The sequence below is a fragment of the Medicago truncatula genome, chromosome 1 (genome assembly GCF_003473485.1).
Source record: "Medicago truncatula cultivar Jemalong A17 chromosome 1, MtrunA17r5.0-ANR, whole genome shotgun sequence".
NCBI lineage: Eukaryota > Viridiplantae > Streptophyta > Magnoliopsida > Fabales > Fabaceae > Medicago > Medicago truncatula.
The window spans coordinates 47,556,078-47,567,523 of record NC_053042.1 but is presented as its reverse complement, the minus strand read 5'-3'; the positions used below and the strand labels follow the sequence as shown (position 1 = coordinate 47,567,523).

General features: G+C 33.8%; 1 protein-coding gene across 1 annotated transcript; it reads left to right on the top strand.

Annotated features, from left to right (window-relative positions):
* Positions 1-1,341: 1,341 nt before the first annotated feature.
* Positions 1,342-6,479, top strand: LOC25485023 (probable F-actin-capping protein subunit beta). Its single transcript, XM_013614122.3, has 8 exons — positions 1,342-1,591; positions 1,773-1,843; positions 3,511-3,624; positions 3,854-3,936; positions 4,036-4,109; positions 4,258-4,377; positions 5,809-5,904; positions 6,098-6,479. The coding sequence occupies exons 1-8, from the start codon at positions 1,463-1,465 to the stop codon at positions 6,179-6,181; spliced, it is 771 nt and encodes a 256-aa protein (XP_013469576.1). The 5' UTR covers positions 1,342-1,462; the 3' UTR covers positions 6,182-6,479.
* Positions 6,480-11,446: the final 4,967 nt, after the last annotated feature.

Below are 11,446 nucleotides of genomic sequence, written 5' to 3'. Positions count from 1 at the left end.
AGGCATGGTTACCTAACTATTCATCCATGCCAAAAATATAATCAATTAGTATGAAGAATAATTGCTTAGTGGAACCCACATCCACCCAAAAGTTCAAATTTGGTATTCGATTAACGATAATTATGGTGCAAGGTGAATGATAATTATACAACATGTCAAACACCAATGGAAACACATCTTTTGTGATTTAAGTTTGATGATACGACTCTTGGAGAAAAGTTAAAAACACTGGATAAATGGTCGCATAAGATAATAACACTTCAGTCCATATCTAAACCATTTGTGTTTATCAGATAATCCATATTTTAAGTTTGTATTTTGGATTTAAAAAGAATAAAAATTGAACTTAAAATATGGATCGTGCATCAACATTGAACGATCTAGATACATTGGTTGTGTGCAGTTTGCACACAAACTACACTTCCATTCCAATACGAGAAAAAAATTATGAACAGCTTTAAAAATTTAACATATTCAAGAGGATAGATACAAACATAGAGAGATCCTCTTAAAAAAAAAATACAAATACAAAGATATTAAAAACACTATAAAATCAAGTCTAGCATGCTCTTCTTACATGTGAGTATGTGATACACACTCTAAGTCTAACCAATGTTAGTATATTAATTGTTAATTTATCTATTAATATTTACTTGGTGTAGAAATCAAACTCGAGACCATCCTTGTCACTTCTATTTTTAACCGTCCAACTTCAACCACCAAACCAATCTTATAATTCTCTTAATAAGGAAAATCCATCTTTTATTTTAAATAAAAATAAGTATCACAATATAATTGAAAAAGGACGTCATCATTTAATTAAGTAATGTTAGGTTTAATTATACACTAGTTTTTGTTGATTTAGGAATCCAATGATATATTATGAATCCACTTGGGTTGGCTTAGTGATATTGACTTGAGATTTGGGAGTGCACTCTCAGGTTCGATTCTCTCTGATGCTAATTCAGGTGGGCTAATTTAATTTCTTAAAAAAAAAATGATATATTAATTTAAAAAAGAAAGAATCCAATGATCTATTGTGTATCTTAAGAAAGTTTAGATTCTTTAAACTTACATATAATGAGACTAATATATTTTGTTTTTGTTGATAAGATTTAGACTAATATGTCAAAAACAACTTAGTCACATTCATTACATCACAATTTCCATTTTTAACACCCAATCATATTTTTTTAGCAGACTAATTTCTCAATTGTCAATAGAAAAGAAAATGAAAAAAAATCAAATTAATTTTCAAAAAAAAATCCTTATAATCTTTTGAGCAATAAATAAATAAAATTTCAACATATATAGATAGATATATTATTGAACGTGGAGGGAAATTCGGATAAAAGACCAATAGGAGAGAGAAAAACAAAAATCTCTTCAGACAGACAGTTTCTCTTTCTCTCTCGTTCGTTTGTTGTGCCATTTTTGAATTGAAGAGAGAGAAACCAAGAAAATGGAAGCTGCGATGGGACTGATGCGTCGGATTCCACCCAAACACACTGAAACCGCTCTCTCCGCCCTTCTCAGTCTTATGCCTAACCACTCTTCCGATCTCCTCTCTCAAGTCGATCAACCCCTTCAGGTCCTTCTCTCTCTCTCTCTCTCTCTCTCTCTCTCTCTCTCTCTCTAGATTCATCTTTGTAATTACAAAAATGTAGAAAATGAGGTTGAATTATTATTTGTTTTTTTTAAATGGGGTTTATTATTTTTTGATAAAAATTAAATTTTTATTTATTGGTGTGAAATTGTTGGTGATAAAACAGGTTCTGTGCGACGTGGACTGTGGGAAGGAGTTTATATTGTGTGAATATAACAGAGATGCTGATTCTTACAGGTTAGTAATCTTTATATGGTGTTGATTATGGTTGATGTAATGTAATTTGCATAGTGTTTAAGCCTTTGTTAAGTTTGATTGCATTGGATTTTGAATGGAATTATCACTGATTAGCACATATATGCAATATGAATAATGAATGTAGACCATGTTTGGTACAGTTTTAAACTTTTACAAAATTGACACGAATGAAATTGCAATGCTGACATTGTTAGGTTGGACACCTTCACCCGTGTTCGAACCAGGATCTCGTAGTTGTGTGTCTAAGTTTTAGGTGGAGTTTGCCACTTCGTCTATTGAAGATGTTAAGACAAAAGACTTTCATCACATAAAATTAATTTGGGTTTTTATTGGGTAGATATATTAATGGAAGCTGTATATTTGCTCCAAAGACTAAGAGATTGAAGGAATGAAACAAGATCTACATAGGGTTTTCTTTAATTTGGAAAAGACGTATAGAGTACCTAGAGGTTTTGTGAAAGGCTCTAAAGAAGAAAATAGTTCAGATTGCAGTATAAGGTGTGTATGAAGGGTTCATGACTAATATGAGAACACAAGGTGGAATAGAGAAGATTTTCCTATAACTCTAAGTGTGCATTATGAGTCAATTTTGAGCTCTTCTCTTGTCATTTTGATTCTAGACATGCTTGTTGAACATATCAACAGACAGTGTCTGCATACTTTTTTGTGAATAATATAGTCTTTGTTGCAAGAGATTAAATTAATGAGAAGTTAGAGATATGTAGATAATACTTGAAAAGACATAGTCACATCAAAGTATATAGAATGCAAGTTTAGCAAGAGAGAAATGCTAGCTTAGGTGAGTGATTACACAAGATAAGATTGGAAATATATAATTATTAGAAAACTGAGGCAAGGTGGTTCTTATAGTAGAAAATATGGTTGATTCTCGTCTTAGGTGATCATGAATGTATGAAAAGACTCATAGCAGTATCACTAAGGAGAACTGACCAAATGAATGGTAGTTCAATAGGTAACGATTGAGGAAGACCAAGACAAATTATAGGTCAAACAATTAAGATAGATTTGTAAACAGTTAAGAGAGATCTACAAGTAAGTGATGTATATTTGAACTTTATGCATGGCAAAGAAGTGTGGCATTGATTTATGTAGCTAACACCACCACTTAGTGTAAGAGGGTTTAGTTGCTGCTGTGCTGTTTATTTATACATGAGTGAAGATATAGCAAGTTGGTAGTGTCCGCGAGAAGCATGAGAATATCTAAGATAGAGGTAAGGAAGGAACACTTTTTACTGATATGCATGGAAGTATATGATAGAAATGTTGTTTTTATGAAAAACTTGATCTTGATTGAGATTTGAGACTGGTACAAACAATTATTGATAAGTATAGTTCGGTTCCTGTGGACAAATTCATTTTTTATTGGCAAATTGTTACTGGTTAATTTGTTAGAGAGTGGGGCATATGTTAGCATCCAAGATCGAACCCTAGACTTCATACATAATGCTCCTTTGGTGTCTCAAGTCTCAACTCATACCATTGGGCTACTCCTTCTGAGACCCTATGGACAAATCCATTTTTTATTTCTTACGAGGGTCCCATTTATTTTCCTCTTGTAATGTCTACTGTTTAATATTTAAGGAAACACAAGGTTAAACTTATTATTTCATTGTATCTTTCTGCAGATCACCTTGGTCGAATAAATATCATCCACCTTTAGAAGATGGTTCGCTTCCTTCTTCAGAGTTGAGGAAGCTTGAAATTGAAGCAAATGACATATTTGCTATATATCGTGACCAGTGAGGTTCTTTACTTACTTTATCTTTTGAGCTTTGCTTATGTGTTTTAAAGATGTCTAACTAGGGCACCTTTCTACCCAGTGTCTTATTGCCCAATTTGTTTCATTTCAAAGAAAATCACCTGCTGATGGACCGTCCTTTGTTTTCTTCTTGCTATATGTAAATGTAGTTATTTGGCTATTTAGTTATAAGACAATATGCAACCAGCCATTAATGTATAATGTTATAGGTATTATGAAGGTGGCATTTCATCAGTTTATATGTGGGAAGATGAAAATGAAGGTTTCGTAGCTTGCTTCTTGATAAAGAAAGGTAAACTTGTTATTTGAGTATATTATAATGGATAACACTTCTCATCTTTTTTTTACCTTTTCTCTAATCATGTGATTGTTTCCAATTTCATGATTAAAGATGGCTCAAAGACAGGGCAAGGTCGGCGGGGATATCTAGAGGAAGGAGCATGGGATGCCATACATGTTATAGAGGTAAAGTGCCTTTGTTTTCAAGACCATGGGTTGATAAAAGCAACAGCACATCGACCTTTAATCAATTGGAAAAACACTTCAGTTCTAGTTTTTCAGCTTCTTGTATTGATCTCTGAAATTCTTATCTTGCTCTTTAATGTTAATTTAGGTGGGACCAGAAGAAGAAGAAGACACCAATTATCGGTTAACCAGTACAGTTATGTTGACTTTGACTACAAATAATGAGTCATCGGGAACCTTCAGTCTGTCTGGATCAATTAGACGTCAGGTACTTTCTATGTGAATTCTCTCATCTTGAAAATTAAATCATTTAATTAAAAATTGGTGCTAAGATTGATTTTCTTTCTCAACAAGCCGCATCATAAACAATGCAACTTCATTGACTGAATTATATGGTTGTTGTTTTGCGAATCCACATATATTCCACCAATATTTAGAAGGACTGTAAACTCAATAAGTGTGTGATAATTAAGTATATTAGGCGGGTCATTCACGTAATAAGTGCCTCTAAACACTTGTCAGCCTTAAACCTTGGAGTTGACTTTAGAGGGGAAAGCTTTGAGTCTTTCTTGCTCAATCAATGAAAATTGTTCACTAAATCCTAAATAACAGGCTATCCTTATGCTTTCTAACCATTGACTTAAACACTCCTTATTACTCATAATTATGTGCTAACTGCCAAATATAATTAAGTCTCCTGCACTTAATATTTTCAGGCTGGTTTTCAACTTTGTTGTAGTGTGCATGTTTTTATTTTACCAGTTCAAGCAGGTCACTAATGTTTTATCGGCACAAGCTTTACATTATTTGTTTGTCTGTAAGAACCTGCACTATATAGATAGTGTTTCTATAGCATGTCAGCAACTCAGCGTATTTAGTATTGCATGTTTAGCCGGCAAAATCATAAATGTTACTTCCAAATAAGCTCGTGAAAGTTAAGATGCCAACATCTTAATAAAAGTGATTGATGATAACGATTGCAGATGTTTCCGACTTCACAACTGTTGAATCATTAAATATGATACCAGGATTTGAATTAGCAAACAGATGAAATTCGTAAGGAAAAATAAACTCTGATATACATTTATACAAAAGATAGAGTGGCAGATGAAGAGAAATCGAAAACCTTTTTATCTATCAACTCATGTATGTCTGACTCTAAACAGATGTCTCGTATTCAGTTTTTCCTGTAACCCCTATTAATCCTAATTAAATAACAATGCATTAGTCTAATTTAAGTTGAACATTATTCTCCATTAATTGATCTGGAGAAGTGTGAACATTAGGTGAATTGTTTCCTCTGTACAATTTTATTTGGTCGAAATATGTATGATATTGATATTAGTAGCTTGAAGAATTATTGAGGACTGAGGAGATGTAAAATAAGTACAAAAAAGTTAATCGTAAGTGAAATAGGCATCTATCATCCGGGCAATGGCATCTTTTGACATTTAAAATATGTACTTGAAAGAACAATCAGAGAACACGCTGGCTAATAACAAATTAGAATGCTTCTTACCAATGATAATTAAGGGTCAGTTTATGAAAGTATTTAGAAAATCGATCTACCATTAAATCCTTAATATATAACTATTATGTATATGCACAATCTGCCTCGTTGCCCCTTGCTTGTGTCAATTTAATGCTTAGTTATTCAGAAAATCTCCACTCCTAAATAATCTTTTCCTGATATATTTAGATGAGTATGAGGCTATCAGTTGCTGATGGACATCTATGTAACATGGGAAGGATGATTGAAGAAATGGAGAGTAAGCTGAGGAACTCACTTGATCAGGTACTTCTTGATTATAGGATTCACCCTTTAACTATGTATTTTGGTAGGAGAGTTTGATTGAGTTAAGAGATCAGATTGTCTTCTTGGAAGTTATCAAATTTAGTAATTAGTTCCTTTATAACTATGACATTTCAAACTAGAAGGTAATGTAAGTTCATCTTGTAAACAATCTGTATGTTATTGCATATTACAGGTATACTTTGGGAAGACAAGAGAAATGGTTTGCACACTAAGACCACCATCTGAAGTAGCGCAGATGAGAATGCCCGAGAGTTGATCGCATTGCACCGTATGGCGGAGACAAATATACTCAGTTTTCTTCATATGTTTTAGCATATTGGGTGGTAATTTGTGTTACAGTATTTGAAGTAGGAAGTTTCACATGGATTGGTGGTTCGGTTGGTCTTTGTTTTACTGAGGTAGCTCTGCTTGTTGTTTGAATGTAAACTGCTATGTTCTCTAGTGGATAGCAATATAGAATCATGGGATTTGAAATATTTTTCATTCATTCAGGTACTACTATGACTACGCATGATACTTTTATGGATGAAAGTTTGTTTACTCCTTTTATGTTATTTGTAATCTTTTCTTTTTGGTACAGTATTTGCTAATCTTTAATTACAGCCAAACAAAATTACAAAAAATATTAAATTTACTCCCTTCTCCATCTATTCTCGTAAGCACGTTTTACATTTTTTTAAACTAGTAAAAATAGGTAATTAATTAATTTAATATGTTCAAATCCTAATAGGGTAGACTACATACAATACACCAAATGGTAGGACCCCTATTCTCGGACCCTGCACATGCGAGAGCTTTAGTGCATTGGACTGCCCTTTTTTTTTCTTTTTTTTTTTTTAATGTTGATCTTAAAATACCTTTTGTATGTTACTTTTGTCTAACTTTAATTTTTTATCTTTTAATATAGATTAGTATTGGTAAAGAATATATTTTAAAAAAGAATAAAAAGTAGACATAGTAATTTGTATGAATTTATTTAAAGATAACGTTTTTAAAAATACTCATAATTAGAGATGGAGGGAGATTATATATAAAATACAATTACACAACACAAAATACAGACCCTAATTCATGTATCCTCACTCCATTCCTTCACCCATTTCACTATGCTTAAATGAAAAAGAGAACATCTTTCTTCTTGAGGATCATTCAAAATGCTCTTTACCATTTGCTTTTACATTTTTCCAGTTTGAGCTCTAAAGATCACATGCTGAAAGTAGTACTTCTACATTTTCTGCAATATCCGTCCTTACAATTTTGGCACCACTTACACAGTAATGCAAGAAGCAACGGAGAGTTACAATTTGTGGTTAATTCTCACTAGAAGCTTTGAAATCTTCCTCATGTAACAAGCACCTTAACCTAGTATGTGAGTATAAATAAATATAAATATGAACAACAAACTAGAGCAAAAGGAGAAGGCAGGGAAAACAAGAAACCTAGAGCCAAATAAGGCTTCCCTCTTTAGTTTGTTCTATTCACCTTCCTCCTCTTCTTCATCATTGACCCACAACAGCTTACTCTACTCTTCTCCTTTCTTTTTCTTCACCATCAGTCATCACCACCTACAACATCAACTTCTGCCTCAACTTAATTTGTTGTGTTTCACGTACTTATTCACTTGAGTGTCCCAACAACCACACTTCAACAACTGCAAGTAACTCACGGTTTCTTTATTTCAATGTTTCAATGTGTTTTTGGCTGGCCCTCAGGTCTACTTTTTACTCTCTTCTTTGAGAAAAGACTTATATTCAATGTAGCCGCATATTTGAGCCTCGAGTATAACAAACCATCCACCTTGAAATACGTTGAGCGGAGTATTACGATGTTGTCGACAATGTTTGTTTCATCTTCATCTATAAGATCCAACCAACATTATCGACAACAGAGGGGTCTCCGCGTAGCGGAGGTACACGGGCCATGACTTAATAAGCTCGAGTTCACGTTTATGGCCACATCAAATGCATTCTTCTCTCAAAACGAGAATGAAAACACACTTGGAGGCAAATTCAAAAAGACATTGATACTCGGATACAAAAAGGAAGGAGGACCAATGAATTACTCGCAACCTCTAAAGATGACTCGTGTGACTCTTCAGTATAGGGAGACTAAAGTTAATACATAACATTAATTTTGTCTACTATCTTGCTCCTGTTGTTCACATTGTTGTTGCTCAAAAAGAGGAAGTTGTTGTTGTCGGTGCGGATGGTGAAGAGGAGAAGAGTTGAGTAAGTTGTTGTGGGTCCATGATGAGAGGAAGGTGAGAAAGAAGAGTAGAGACTAAAGTAGGTGTTAATGGATGAATAAGTCATCCATCCTTTTCATCTATGAGAATTCTCTTATCTTGAAAATTAGATTGTTTGACGAATCCATTTATGAGAATTTTGATTTTCTTATAAATTTATGATAAGTTGATTTTCTTTACGAATCCATAAATATTATCACTAATATTTATGGAACAAGCTATTGTCTACGATTTAGTTTTTGTCTGTAAGAACCTGCATTATATAGATAGTGTTTGTTTAGCATTTAGTGACTCAACCAAATTAGTAATGCATGTTTGTTCTTCAAAAAGTATTGCATGTTTGTTGTGTTCTGTAGTGTATAGCAAGCAATATAGCATCATGTTTGTTGTTTTCTTGTTGATATTGAAATGATGATTCAACAGAACAGTGTAACTGGGAACGCTTGAACTTGAACCTAAACATCTCTGGTGGATTACTATTTTCTATTTTGTTACATATCAATAATTTAGAATGATTGAATTCTTAACTTTTCAGCTCTCAAAAGGATCATTTTCAATATCATCACACTATTATAACTTCTCCATTATAATCTATATAATCAAACTATACAAGCACTTCGCCGCTGTAACTAAGAAGACAAAACATCACCCACGTGTATATACCATAGAATAATACTGATAAGACAGGAGATGGTAAAGGTGAGGTGCGACTTAACCAAAATAAGTCACACCATGTTACTAGAGTTGATCCTAAAAGTTTTGAAGAAAAGAAAAAGATAGAGACACGCTTTAATCAAAAGTCAAGTAAGCAAAAACTTAATAGGTGTGATTTACCATAGTGGTGATAAGACTCTCGTGGAAAACATGCAGATCCAACCCATGTTTGCCTTAAATCCTAGGATAATCAAACATACCATTATTTGCATCATATATACATAACTAAATTGGAATACAAAGTTATCACTAGAACTACACCATCATCCAACATGCACAAGGGTTTGTTCAGGTTATTGTGTTCGGTTTTAGACAAAAAAAATCAGCAGACCCAAACCAAACCTTATAATTACGGATTTGTTCAGGTGATCGATTCAACTTGGAACTAAATTGCATTTTTTAAACACAGCTCTCTGCTGCCTATATCATTTTAAAAATCACTTAAAAGTACAAACCAAATTAATCACACAAGAGAATAAAAACCAAATCAACTCAAACATAATCTCTGCACTTAGAATTTAAATCAAATATTTTAGCAACTTAGCAATAAACTTAGCAAGGCACATAGTGGTGGCATGAACTATCATCCTGTAGCTTGCTTTTGAATCCTTCAGGAGTGGTGTTGTAGTTTGATGTCCTTCTCCCTGTGTGGGATAAGTAATTACTTGTAAAGGAGCACTTCCTATACTATTTTGATTTGTCATTTGTCTCAACTTTAAAATACCTGTAGAAACAACAACAAAGTAAGCAAAACAGAAGTCAGTGGCTTCATTTGTTTAAACAAAAGAGTGAAGAAATAGCCAAATCAAGCAATAAAAATAGCCAAATCGTGCAACAAACTAGTCAAATCAAGTGAATAAAAACAAATCAAGCATAAAAAAATAGTAGATTTATATATGCTGAAGCAGCAAACTTGCCAAATCAAGGTTAAACAACAAAAATAGAGAACGAGTTATAAATGAGAACTTTTGTGAGAGAGCAGCAGCCAGCAGCAAGAAAGGAGTGGCAGCACAGACAGTGACTAAGGACGGAGAAGAAGAAGGTGTAGTCATCGGATGAAGAAGAATAAGGAGAAGGCATGGGACGACATGATCGTAGGTCGAAGGAGGAGAAGAAGGCATAAGAAGAAACAATGATAATGGACTGATCGGTGACTCTGAAGTGTGAGGAATTCTTTTTCTGATGAGACATCAGTTACTTACATATGAAGTATCTTTTAAGAAATACATCTCGGGATGGTTCACCAGGGACTCGATTTTCAAAAGTAAAAACCGTCACCCGATCTTATTGTGTTTGGTATCTTGACGGTTTAGATCTGGTTTTGACCGAAACCAATAAACAACCGGTAACTCACCGGTTTGTTAGGATTGGTTTGTCGGATTCAATGGATTTATCCAGGCCACTCCTACTTACCAGCAAGTAATTATGAAGCAGTCTTTTACAAGAAGTCTGAGCTTCATCATTGCAGACACAAGAAGTCGATAACTAACCATCATCAAGGCAAAAGCACAGCAAAAAGTAACATTGCCAAAAGTGTAGATCAACTTTTGTGGTTATATCAGACTCTCATGGTAAATATGTAGATCAACTTTGCCAAAAGTGCTAGAATAATCCACTGCATCATTATTTATGTTATATAAGATAAATTGAGAAGTCACTGTATAGTATGTACTCTTAGTCAGTAGAATAACTACACCATTTTCTGAAATGAACAAGGGTTCAACAAAAGGTTGTAGCCCATAACTAGGATGTAACTTTTCATGAGGGATGATCATGAATTTAGTCCATGACTCAAAAACTCCACACTCTTTCATCATCCACACAGATTTCCGAGATTCATTAAAGTTATCAAAACAAACACAAAGGCAGTTACTCAAAACAAACAACCCATGATAACATTCATTGTAACCATCATGTTGAGGAAGCAACACTTCCCTATAAGTTTCCTTCACAAGATCAAGATGAAAAGAAAGAATCACTTTATTGAAATAAACACCATCTTTATTAACGATCCAATTTAAAGTGCCCGTCACAGATTTCCCATACGTGTATGACACGTATGAGGATGTATGAGGATAATACGGGAAATTATGAAGTGTTTTCCAAGAATTTTCACCAAATGTATAAATTCTGGTCACAGTATTTGCATAATCATTCAAACTGGACACACCTACTACCACTTTGTACTTGTCATTAAGTTGATCATAGCCAAAACCACGAAATCTCATGACCTTACGTTCAGAGGAAACAATGGTTGGAGATCTTTTGATTTCAAATTGATAGAAGGATTCCACAAACTGACACAAAATTGCTCGAGATGAAACAGACACAGCATCCCATTGCATGAACCTATAATATCGTGTCTCGTGCTGAAGCTAATTAAGATGTTCAGCAGGGGTTGTTGGGTTTTCCAACAATGGCTTGATAGGGTATGATATTATTTCACCGACAGGATAAGTAGTGGCGATGATAGAAGGATATGTGGTAGATGTCTGAAGGTGGTTGTTTGCGAACTGTAGGGTTTTTCATGTTTTGCAAACAGACTTAAATTGAAGGAGTGAT

Bases quoted from the DNA above. Each gene is read 5' to 3' on its own strand.
- LOC25485023 (XM_013614122.3), top strand. From the start codon at position 1,463: ATGGAAGCTGCGATGGGACTGATGCGTCGGATTCCACCCAAACACACT. The intron at 3,625-3,853 runs GTGAGGTTCTTT...ATAATGTTATAG, and splicing joins TTTGCTATATATCGTGACCA to GTATTATGAAGGTGGCATTT. The intron at 4,378-5,808 runs GTACTTTCTATG...TGATATATTTAG, and splicing joins CTGGATCAATTAGACGTCAG to ATGAGTATGAGGCTATCAGT.